The following is a 13,068-nucleotide window of genomic DNA, read 5'->3' as shown; positions in this document are numbered from 1 at the left end:
TCCAGGAGAGAAAGTCAGTAAGCATAAATGGGATCTGGGCCGTATAGAACATTTTTTATATAATGTATTTCAATTCGGTCCAGGAACCTTTTTTCGGATCAATTGAAATTCGATTCAGGAACTTTTTTTGCATCAATACTTGGACCGAATTGTGCCAGAGACAAGGTTCCGGTCCTGTTACGGAACCTATTATAATTTATTGGTTCTTGGATCATTAACAACCTTGGCCTCGGGTTCGATACCCTGTGCAGGCACACAAGTGGTTCGTATCCCACCTGAAACTGTAGGCCCAGTCCCGATTATCCTTACTGTGCATAAACTAGACTTAAAAACACACACACACACACTCACTGTCGAATTAGAAATTGTGGTAAGCAGTTGCGGCGATTGGGTGCCAAAACTGGGGGCAAGGACGGTTTACATTCTCTTGGAAGACAAGGTTAGCATTAAGAGGCCATAGGGCGGGGAGGCTCCCCCTAATCACCGCCACTGGTAGTAAAATATCAGAAACGATCTCTACCCTCAGCACCTTAGAATTTTTGTTGTTTAGCGTCGCTTTGTCTGCCACTTTTGTGTGATCGCGACGACGATGAAACTTATAAATGGACATTTGCAAAGAACGTCCATGTTAATTCGCGCTTCAAACTGTAAGATTGCTTGAACGAACAAAATGCACCACGACGATAGTTCAGAACTTATTAAAAAGGTGGGGTGGGAGGGGGGGTTGGTTCGGGGGCCCCGGACTCTCCCCGAAAATTTGTCAACGACCAAAAAGGATGTTAATTTTAAATAAAATTGAAATGGATGTTTCAACACTAAAAAATGTTGTTTATATATGTACTTCCTCTGAGTGTAAGGGTGGTCCTTCTCATGGCTCAAACGCCTCCCCGATGGCGCAGTGGTAGCGTCGTCGCCTTGTAATCAAGGGGTCCCGGGTTCGATTCCCGGTGGAGGCACATAGTGGTTCGGATCCCACTTAAAACTGTAGGTCCAGTCCCGATTAGCCTTACTGTGCATAAAGTGGACTTAAAACAACAAATCAATCTATCAATCAATCATTCATGGCCCAAATGTCAACCTCTCTTCCACGTAGTATATCCTGGACAGCATTTTGCAGACTAGCGAGGCTCTGGCGTCTAGACCCACAGCTAGGGTTGTAAAAGGTCTAGAAACCCATAAATTCTTAATGGGTTATATTGGGTTCCGATGCAGGACCGGAACAGTTGTTTCGCCAAATTTAAATTCCGTCCATGTTGCGTATTGTTTCATTTCTATGCGGAACTTGAACACTGTTTAAACTGACCCGGAAAAAAAAAAGTCCTCGACCGTATTTAAATTGATCCGGAAAATGGATTCATGGACCGAATTGAAATACTTTACAGATAAAAAGGTTCATTAAGGTCCAGACGCTTCCTGATTTTCCTCTCCCGGACCGGAATTGAATTTATTTAAAATTTCTGGACCTTCAACAACCCTACCACAGCGAGCATAATCCGCTATGGGGCTCGGCTCGTGTCGTCCCTATATGTTTCTGCACTGGCGTACGCAGAGGGGCCTGATGGGGCTTCAGCCCCCTCCGAAATGTTGAAATAAAAACGGTGAAGAACTCGGGAAAATCCAGTGGTAAATTCGTATCTCCCTCAAAATCACCCCTGATTGCCATTTTTGAGAGTGGAAAGTTTTTAATATAAGAAAGGGCTTATTGAATATGCCGCCCTCCCCCCAAGAAATCAGGTTTGTACTATCCACCTGTACAGTTCCAGCCCATCACTAAAAGAAATCCTGCGTACTTTAGTGTGTTTGTGATTAGGTTAAAGCCTCTTAATATAAACCGTTCTGTAGTCAGATATGAACGACTGAACGTGACTATGCTATATAGTTCATAGTGATAGTAGATAAGGTAGGGTTTATTTATTTATTTATTTAATTTAATTGAAACACAACAGGCGCATGCCCAATTACAGTGTTCAATATGGGATGACACCATTACATAAACAAGAACATAACTAAGAAAATTAACAACAGATATGAATGACGCAATATACATTTTACATTTAAAAACAATTGTGAGAAGAAATTAATTATTAGATTATAGAAGCAAAGGGAACACAGAGACAATACAATAATAAATGAAGCTAAACTGTTGGATATAACCTTACAAGCTGAATGAAAACCAAAATTCAATGAACAAAACAAAACAAAACATACAGAAATTCAGCGATTAGATCTTATGTTACAATTAAGATCCAGATCGCTGTAAGGAAATGTAGGACATAATGTCGAAAAATGTAGGACTTTAAGTCAAAATGTAGGACACTTAAAATTTTCAGCTTTTAAGAAAATATGATTTCTTAATGAATTCTTAAAGTGAAAAAATTTCAAACTTTTAATCAATACTAAACAATGAATTTCTTACTACATGTTTTAACTTCTCAGAGAAGTCAATTTTTATCAAATATTTTACGTTTAATCAGAATATATTTATGAGAGACTGAACAGTCAAACTCTGAAATTATACTGAACCCCAGTATCAAATTTTTAGATTTTTGAAAGAAAAAAAATTCTCCCATGGCTCCGTTGTGCTGATGTTAACGAAAATACTCTCTCATTATGACCTGGAATGGCATTACCGTTTAATCCAGGGTAGTTTCTAGTTCAATACCTTTGATATCTATACCCGTTGCTTTACAATGAAAATATTGAATAAGAATGGAAGCGCCTTGTTCCATCAGTAAAAACCCTAAGGCAAGAAATTCCATTCAGGCAGTGAACAATGACATCATCAGATGTGACCTTAATGTTCTAGCAGAAACCTCTATTTTCTTTTTGAGCAACGACTGAATCAAAATAAATTTCACCATTGAGTTTGGTAGCGAAGTCCATAGACTTGTAACTTGCATGATTTCTCTCTGTTAAACTGAAACACGTATTTTCCTAATTAATATTACGCGACTCTCAAAATGTAGGACATTTATGATATTCAAATTCCTCCCGGACGCCGGACATAAGACTAAAATGCAGGACATGTCCGGGAAAAACCGGACGTCTGGTAACCCTAAGAGAAGTTAATTCTATGGCCATAAGTCGTTGTCTCAAAGAGGGACATTATGGCGTCACGTTTTACGTTAAAAGGGAATCGGAACAGAGGGTAAAATGAAGGGACTCGCTCTCCCGGCTACAACGTCTGGTCGGCCACCTTACTCAATGCGTCTCCACTGCGTATGGAACCCGCGACCCCTTGATTACAAGGCAACGAATTTAATACATCATTGGGGTTTGAGGTGAATGACTACTAAACCGACACGTTAGGGTGTTTTTATGTTGCAAGACGTCATCAAAGCCAATCGATTACATACGGTTGTGTGATCATAATTTTGACGTGTCTGTGAAGATGTCTTTGCTTTTACCCCGCCAGAAATCTCGCGATGGTAAATGTGTAGAATACGTTATCAGATACAGGATGTCTGCAAAGTCTTGCACCATAAGGCATTTACGAAATCCGCTCCATATCAATCGAGTTTAAAACATCCTCATGCTTCCTAGTGTACGGAACACGAGCGGTTCCCACGTGGGGGCGTTCTTAAAATTATACTAAATTCAACAATTATATACTTTTCTAAAATATATGTAAAAAAGCTTACACCTCAGGTGCACCATATTTAATCCATTAGACGAGGAAGAGGAAGTATTTATGCTAAGGGGGCCAGATCAAGTATAGTGTTAAGTAAAGCTTAAAATGGTTACTTTCAGTCGACACTTTATGACATGATTTGGAGGGTTATGACTAGGGAAGGGAACTTTATGTGCTAAAATACTCAGAAATATTTATTTTTTTATGTGTCATAAATGTTCAAAATATGTGACAAAAATAAAAAAAAACATTTGGTAACAAAATATTACATGCATTTTAAACATCTGAAATCAGTTTCTAAATGCTTACCTCTTAGTGGGCTATTTTTTGGAAGAGTTGCAGTGGATCACCATAGTTTGTTTCCAAATTCTCCATTGTAAATCTGTGACGATTATCTCTAAAAAGCATCTTATATTGCGAGAAAGATCACTCCACGTCACAAAGTTTTCCAAAGCTTCCTCTTCCTCTACTTCACCTTCCAAAACACGTGCAATTTGGCACAAAGTTTGAAAACCTCGGTTTTTCCCAAAAATCTCTGTACATTTAGACATTAGCACTTGTTCGTTAGATCCAGTGGGAGTAATATTTTCCCCCAATAGAATCGTAGGCGAGGCGCCAGAAGTCTGCCAGCGAGCGTGTTCAAAGACAAAACAAGCCTAGCACTCTCGATATGAAAGAGGTGCTGCGGAGAATAAGCATTTTTCCTTCGAGGATTTCGAGGTAGCTGAAGTCAATGAGCGATTTTATGTATTTAAAATGAAAATTCGCAAAATATGTTTTTACATGTGGAAAACTGGAAAAATATGTGTTTTTATGTAAAATAAAATTTGCTGTGTTGACATATAAGGCTATGATCAGAATTTTGGCAAAAACAAGGGTCTCTGTCTTATCGCAGAAAAAAAAAACATTTATTTACCTAAAGTTTCGTTCCCAAGTTATGACTAGGGCTGAGCCGATACTGATACTTGAAAATATCAATAATTAATTTTTTTTCAAAATATTGATCAATATTGGTGTGTAAATATTTATCTCCAATTATATGCATTCATTTACCAAGGAATTTGCTTTAGAATATTCAAGAATTACGTCAGAATATCAAAATAGATGTTATGTAATTACAAAATACAGTTTTTCGTGCAAAATGAAAATAAACTTTGAAATAGCATTATTCAAGTACAAGTAGATTCAGCGAATGTTTGATTTTTGAGGACCCCTTGAAAGACCAATATGACGGGGCAGTATCGGCTGCTGGCGGCGCAGCCCTAGCTATGACATGATTTAGGTGGGGGGACGCACCATTGGCCGTGGTGGGGGCTGCGGAACACCGTGTCTTGATTCGTGTCGGTAATTTTGCAGCTTTACACTCGCGATTTAAATACCGCAAGAGGGCAAGGTCTAAGGGATTCACGTCCGGTGGCCATGGAGCCCAATTAAGGTCTTTTGCAACCGATCGTTTTCGTGCAGGCAGTGGCACAATGTGGCGGGATTCCTTCATACGTAAAACACATGTGGCAGAGAAGGCAGTGGCGTCCAATCTCGCAAAACGTGATCAGCCCATAATCAGTGGCGTGCCCAGAATTTTCGAAAGGGAAGGAGGCCTATCCCGATGGCGCAGTGGTAGCGTCGTCGCCTTGTATTAAAGGGGTCACGGGTTCGATACCTGGTGGAGGCACATAGTGGTTCAGATCCTACTTTAAACTGTAGGTCCAGTCCCATTTAGTCTATCTGCGCATAACACAACAAATCAATCAATCAATCAATCGAGTATGTATACTTTTTTAGTAGTCGGTCATTTTGCCGTCTTCACCTGTCTATAAAGTTATTTTTTAGGAATAGGAATACTGGGCCAAAGGGGGGGGAGCTATGACCCACACCAACTTCCCCTTGGGCACGCCACTGCCCATAATGCACAGTATTGTTCTGTTCTACGACCGTTCAAAAACTTGGGGGGGGGGGGGGACAATGACAGTTTACTTTCCCTTAGTAGATAAGGTTTAGCATGCTGCCCCCCGCCCCCACTGCTTGGACCAGTAACGGTCGTTTTGCCGATCTACCTTCTTACTTTAAAAAATGCTTGGATGGAGAACGTAAGTGTCTAGGATGAAAATTTTCCTCCAGGATATCATGCATGGTGGAATGCTGAACACTTCTGTATTACAAATTACAAGCTGGTTCAGTCTTACGGGAGGGTTTTCAAATGCGAATTTTACACGATTTTATCACCGAGTCATCACTAGGGTGATGGAGGCACTTAGTGGTTCATATCCCACTTTAAACTGTAGGTCCAGTCCTGATTAGCTTTACTGTGCATGAACTGGACTTAAAACCTCGATTCCAGTTGCCATCCTCTCACTTTTGCCACCGCACTATGCTAAACCTTATCTTCCAAGGAAAAGTAACTGTCCTTGCCCTCCTCCCTTTTTGGTACCTTGCCCCCCCCACCCCCCCGTTTTGGAACCTATTTGAAGAAGAATGAGTGCGCTTCTTAATGCTATAGAAACAGATAATAAAGTGGTCGATTTGTTTGCAATGTCATATTTACAATTCAAGAAAACCGTTATGAATACATTGACTAGCAAAATAAGATTGAAATATGTTAGGATAACAATACTGTACCGTTTCTTATGTGCATAAGAAATTGTTCAACTGATGTGAGAACTCTGTAAATTGGTGTAAACTTGTTGAGTTCAATAATAATAATAAATAAATATCATCTCCATGACATATATCGCCAAATATCGTGATGATATATCGCCGACATGATATATATTGCCAAAATATTGTGACCATTGATATCGCCTGGATGATATTTTGTTAGACGATATATCGCCCGACACTAGTCATCACTAGGGCTCGGATAGTTATGCACTAAAAAAATGCAAAATATGCATGTAAATATACACATTGAAAACTCGTTTAATTTATAAATGCTGTATATTACAATTATTTGGTGTTTTAAGTGTGTGTGTGTGTATTGTCCTGTGTTTTGTTATTATATGTGCTGAGTGCCCCTTTGCAGTATCGAACCCGGGACCCCTTAATTACAAGGCCTAAAGAGTCTTCAACCTGGGCGAGGGGCTCTTTAATGTCTTCTATAATTTTGTTGCTTGTTTGAAGTTGTAACCCGTTGCACGCGGCGTTGGCAGCTTAGTCGATTGTTGAGGTGAGAATGACGTTCTTGCCACATTTCATACAATCCAGGAAAAAGGAAAGAAGAAAGACAGAGAAAAGATAAAGAGAAGAAAAATAAATACAGTATATGTTTGGTGTTGGTTGTGGATACAAAAATATGCACAATATCAACATATTTTCATACAAAAAAGCTATGCATCTTCATATGAAATATGCATTTTTAGTTAAAAATCCTTAAATATGCATTTGCGTATACAATATGCATAATTATCCGAGCCCTACACGTATCCTCATCTTCACGATTAGCCAAAAAGTAGAAGAAAAGCAACTCTAAATGAAAAATGCAACTACCAATCGCTCCTCAAGTAAGCAATCTACACTTATTGCACCAATCGTCGCCTCAATGGCCTTTTGTTTTTCCCTGTCAGTGTTTTTGCTGCTCAGGAATTCAGGCAGAAACGGTTTATTACAATTGACGAATTCTTGCAAAACCCATTTGCAATGCCATAACCATTGTGCCACTGTGCCATAAAATACTTGTGTGGCTGTTCAGCGTGGGCAGTGTTCTAATAACATTGCAGCAAATGCCATCGAAAGCCAGGGGCTCCCACAGACTAAAAACTCATGGAAAGTGGAAATGTTTTCTTGTATGTGAATCTTCAAAGCTTTGTACTCATTCTTCCAAAAAATAGATCGTATCAAATTTGTGCACAAGGGTTTAAGTTAAAACTGGAACGTGAAATGATGTAGTGAGTTCGTTTGTGTGTAATTGAAGTAAAGCATTTCAGTTAAGTGGCAAGTGTGAAATGTGAATTTTGTGTGTAAATTCAGTGAAGTGTTGCTGTGAATCTAAGGGACACAATTGTGTTGTTTCAAACGTGAAATGAAATGCCTGTTCAGTTTAGGCAGGGTGGTATTCAAAGTAGGATGGGGGTGGATACCCCTCTGGTTACTGCATCCCCCCTTTCAGCTTTCTAATTTTTGGGACTTGAATGGGGTAGTATTACAATGATGTAAACCCCCTCACAAGTCCTACTTTGAGTGTAGAAACATATTCAAAACGTAATGATTGGATAATTAAGTTTTGGTGAGGAAATGGCCAGGATATTGGAAGAAAGTGAAAATATATGCACGTGCGCAGAAGCAAAATACAGAAAACATGGAGTGAGTACTGCAGTTCATTAATTCAGTGAAATCCTTAGGCCCGTTTTAGACGAAAGAATTTCCTTTAACATGATGCTAGCATAAATGCTACGTAAATGCTTCCAAAAATCTTATAGCAGATGGTACGGTACTTTACATGGAAGCATTTCATGTAAAATTTTGGTAAGCTTTTGCGATTACAATGTATAACATATACAGCACGAAAGACACGTCGAGTTACACCATCTATGCTGAGTGCAGGGTGTTTACATTTGAAAGAACTAAAATATTCTTCCATACGTGCACAGTGAATGTTGTAAAGTATATATTTATGGAACGCCATTGTTTTGTACATAATTTTTTTTTTATTATGAAACGTTATTTCTTTCGGTTGAATAGTTATCGGCTTTTAAAAATGTGAAGTGATACATTGTTTACATCTCACGCGGCCACCATTACACCTGCACTTGTGACCTAGAGGTCGCTTTTGATTGGTTATGCTATGAAAAATGTTACGGAAATAGGATCGATCCTATCCTTGAGAAATGCCATGAAATATGGCATGGCATCTGGAATGCCATAACATTTCTCACTTTACGCGGTAGCATTTTGGTCATGGCGTAAATGTTAAGGAAAATGGTTTCGAGTTATGAGACCTTCTAATCAATGCTTGTAGTGGAATTTCTTGTTTGTTGAAGTCTTGTGTGCATGATTGTGTAGTTCAACTTGGTAACAGTCCAGCAGATGAGGATGCTTTAAGCAAATCCTAGCTTGTGAGGATGACCTCACCCCCTACTTATTAAGAACTCAGTTTGGACCTCTTGTTATGCAGCTCTGCTGAATATTCTTAGGCGTAACAGAAAATATTAATCCTAGCTTGCTTGTACAAGTAACTCGTGGGGGGGGGGGGGGAGTGCCCAGATGCAGGATGACCTGCATGTGGTGCATCCTCCACACTATGGTGTCCTTGTCGGAACGCTGATACCCAGTGGACCACTTGTCTGATATTAGCAAGACTTCAATGCACTTTTTGGAAACCCACATGACATTCTGTTGCATATCTGCCTTAATCCATGCATGCTGATCTCTCTTCGAAAGCATCGCATTAGAGCGATCCGATTTCACAACACCACTGCATATTTGTCCCATCTGCATGCACTGCACTATACTGCTCGCATTTCCAGCTGGGAAACAACGAAGTTGAATTCTCTTGGGATGAAACAAATGAGCATCGGATACACAACATGTTGCCAAACATACTGTAAAATGGGGGAGAAAGAGTGGGGAGTTGATCAGCACCGTTACAGTGGATAAAAGTTGTATGATAGTACACAAAGCATGGAAAATTAGTACACAAAACAACCAACCACCGTACAAACAAGCTAAAACAAACTGACAAAAGCAGGCATAAGCTTGGCAATTGTCTTACCCCTAAAGCTTTTACTTTGGTACTGAGGTTGACACTCATGGAGCCACACATCCCCGAAGACAACGCCGGTTGGGTCCGTGATCAGTGTAGCAACAATGAGTGCTTTGAACAGTTATGCCTTCTCTCTAGACATGCTGGGAACAGCATTGTCATCTCTTGATTATACACGGCGTGACAACTGTGTTGCCACTACTTTCTTTCCAACCCTCGTACTACACATTCTCAAAGAGCAGATAATATTGAAGCTTGTATTTAAACTTTTTGGGGGAAGCTTTGCAAATTTATTTCAAGCAGAACCCATTATATTTAAGATTAGTAAATTGTAGGAGTGTGAGATGACATGAAAGAATATATCCCACTCTGCATGTACAACTAGCGTTAGAAACTCACAGATGCTGAAATATTCCATTTTGTGCTTCTCTTTTGATTGCTATGAAGCAAGACAACTTTTTGCAGGTAATCAAATTATGATTGTGTAGAATAATAGTTTACACTTTCAGCATTCCCCAGCTTGTAACCCATCCCATGAATTAAAGAAAGAATTTTCTATTGTTCTCTCAGGGGCCAGGCTGCACATCATCGAGGTCTAAATCCCTGGAGCTACGAGGGAACAGCTAGCCGATACCCATTAGGGGACCAGTTTCCTGACGAACCAATTGCAAATCGACGTGATTCGCCACGCCCACCACCTGTACATAAAAAGCGCCCCAAATCAAGGTATGGCATATGTACTTCCATATTAGAGTTACATTATATGTCTTATTTTTCGTGCATGTACATATTGCTTGCATTGTAAAATTATTTATCTTGCCGTTTACAGTTCTTACAAGCACATAATAAAAAAAAAAGCACAATTTTCATTTATGAAGTGAAATAAATGTCTGATGAAGGTAGTGTGAGATCTCCCAAAATGCAACAGCAAAAATTATGTTTATGTGCTTGTAAGAACCGTAAATGGCAAAAGAAATAATATATGTTGATGTTACGTAGATATATGTATCAAGAAATGTCTGTTAACACTACAGGGTGGTGCAAAAGTCACCATACAGCTAACGTATACATTGATATGTTTCTTACTGACATGCATTACAGAACTTACAGTGCTTGAATATGAATAATAAAGGTCATATGTCTGCTTTTAAAGAACATGCTCGATGTGTACCCCTTCAAACGCCATGCACAGGTGAATCCGGGCCATCCAATCATCCTGCACCTTTTGAAGGGTGTCCCCAGTGATGGCATCATCACATGCTGCTTGAGGTGATCCTGATTTTCTCTTCGTACACCTTGGCTTTCACGTGACCCCACAGGAAAAAAATCCAATGGGGTCAGATCAGGCGAATGCAGTTCTCACTCCATAGGACCTCGTCTCCCGATCCAGTGCCCCGGGAAGTTTGTGTCAAGCCACTGCCGCACGCCAATCCCAAAGTGTGGAGCCCCCCCCCCCCCCCCCCGTCCTGCTGGACGAAGTTGGGGGCTGTTCCATCAGGGTTGGCCATCACGGGTGTTACAGAATCTTCCAGCATGTTCAGGTACCTTTCGGCATTGAGGTTTCCATCGATGATGCTCATGTCCCAAATTCCGCACCACACCATTACCTTTTCACCACCTGTTGCCTTGCTGTCCATGGTCCAATGTGGATTATCCTTACTCCAGTATCACATGTTTTGCTTATTGACCTCTGCACTAACGTGAAACACAGCCTCATCCGAGGAGAGAATGGTTCTTGTGAAGTCTGGGTCAAGAGCCTACATTCCGACAACCCACTCACAGAACTGGAGTCTGCAATCAGGATCATCTTCACTCATATGATGGAGCAATTGCATCTTGTAGGGATGCCATTTATTCACTTTAAGTAATAATAATAATAATAATAATAATAATAAAAGCAATTAAAACGTAGGAATGTAAAAGAAAATGCAACATCAGCTGTATGGTGACTTTTGCGCCACCCTGTAGAATGGGAAAGGATCTGATAATTTCTAGAACAGCGGAAAGGGGTCATTTTGACCGAATGACCCATCATAAGAAATGAATTTAAAAATTCTAATTATTTTAGAATGGGAACATTTTTAATTTATATTTTCTGTGCTTTATGTATTATAATCAAAGTATATAGGTGATCTGTGATACATGTTGATTACAAATAAAAATTATAATAATCAACGACTGAACACTCCAGAATACGCAACATTTTACCACGAGAAAGTGCTACTTGATGCCACATGTTCGGAAATGCCCTTCCTGGTCCAAGAAAACTACCTACATGATGACATGTAAACTGTGGCAAGTGGGAACATGCTAAAGACAGGATGACACAGGAACCGCAACCTAACACTGATATTGCAGCATGCATAAATGAAACTTTACAGGGGTCAAATTGTCCCCTCCCGCTGTTCTGGGGGTATAATATGTAATTTCACAGAAAGAAATTATAATTTGTAGATTTCAATATACCATCTTAAAGAGGACAAATAATTATGAAATGTCATAAAATTTCTAGAAAAGAATAAGAAAAACGGGACAGTTATTAAATAAACAGTGAACATGTCGGGTCACTTAGATCCCTCCCGCCGTTCTAGTGTTAAGTTGTCTGTGATAATTTCTTCCAGGTATATTTTAAGGTTCTATGATTGTATGTTCTCCTTTATGGTTTTCTACTTGTTCTCCACATGCCTATGTAAATCAATTGGAATTTCCTGTTAATGTTGAGTGTGACAAGTGTCCTAATGCTTTTTGGAAAGTTATCTGCGTCTTTGTGTGCCTCCAGGCCATTTCATAGTTCTCAGCAGATATAATCTGCCAAATGCAAAGGGGGTGTGAGGGATGGCCCTTTCCAAAGACACCCAAACGTCACCTCGTTTTCCTGGACTGCATTTTGCAGACTAAACAAGGCTTTGGGGCCTGGATTTGTGATTGTTCGTCCCTCCCGTTGCAGACTCAAATGTTCTCTCTTTTATCGTCCACACAACTCCCGTGTAACCTCAGATGAAGAATTCTAATGGACAAATTAAAACGTTTACGGTTTCATTCACTTATGGAAATTTCCATTACTTTTTTTTTCAATAATAATAATAATAACGACTACAGTATGTCCCTTTTAATGTTTGTGTGTTTTCAGTATCGCATATGGCATCAGAAAAATAAACATGCCATTAAATTTTTTTTTCGCTGTTGCTAGCCGATATCTGCTGTAATATGGTAGTCAACCATATATTAGAATATATTGGATAGTTATTTATGCTGTTAGCAATTGAGCCTTCTTTAGAAAGGCCACTCCAGCCTAAGGATTAATTACTTTAATCCAATCTTGTGTGAATTAATAAATTAAATGTTTTAAGATCACATTTCAAAATGTGTATGCTTATCTTAGTTGGATTCATGGCTTCCTTAGCTCAGATTTCTACACCTGGTAATTTGTAATGCATTTATTTATGAAGGTAAGAACAATTGCAACGGATCTGTTCAAATGTTCTTAATTTTAGTGATTTTTGTTGTTTATACCTTTATTTCTTGATACAGGTCAGCGAGCGATTCAGGTTCAGAATCTGGAAGCAGTGCTTCACACTCACGTTCCAGATCAAGATCCAGCAGATCTCATTCAAGTTCCAGCTCCAGTCATTCCGGATCCAGTAGTTCCAGTTCAGTTTCATCTCGCTCAAGATCCCACTCTATTGGATCATCCAAATCCCGCTCTCCCAGGTAGGCTTCATGTTTATTTCGTGTTGTTTGA

The 13,068-nt window shown here is 39.5% G+C and overlaps 1 protein-coding gene across 3 annotated transcripts in view; it reads left to right on the top strand.

Annotated features, from left to right (window-relative positions):
- LOC145996207 (uncharacterized) overlaps window positions 1-13,068 on the top strand; it is a 258,493-nt gene that overhangs the window by 187,140 nt on the left and 58,285 nt on the right. For all 3 annotated transcript variants that reach the window (XM_083132625.1, XM_083132626.1, XM_083132624.1), the window contains exons 4-5: window positions 9,897-10,052; window positions 12,858-13,037. In XM_083132625.1, the coding sequence (XP_082988751.1) occupies window positions 9,897-10,052; window positions 12,858-13,037 (336 nt within the window). The remainder of the gene's footprint in view (window positions 1-9,896; window positions 10,053-12,857; window positions 13,038-13,068) is intronic.

Source organism: Lepisma saccharinum, chromosome 12, assembly GCF_977018435.1.
Source record: "Lepisma saccharinum chromosome 12, izLepSacc3.1, whole genome shotgun sequence".
NCBI classification, from domain to species: domain Eukaryota; kingdom Metazoa; phylum Arthropoda; class Insecta; order Zygentoma; family Lepismatidae; genus Lepisma; species Lepisma saccharinum.
Note: the sequence above shows the minus strand (reverse complement) of the source record. Positions and strands in the feature narration are given on the sequence as shown.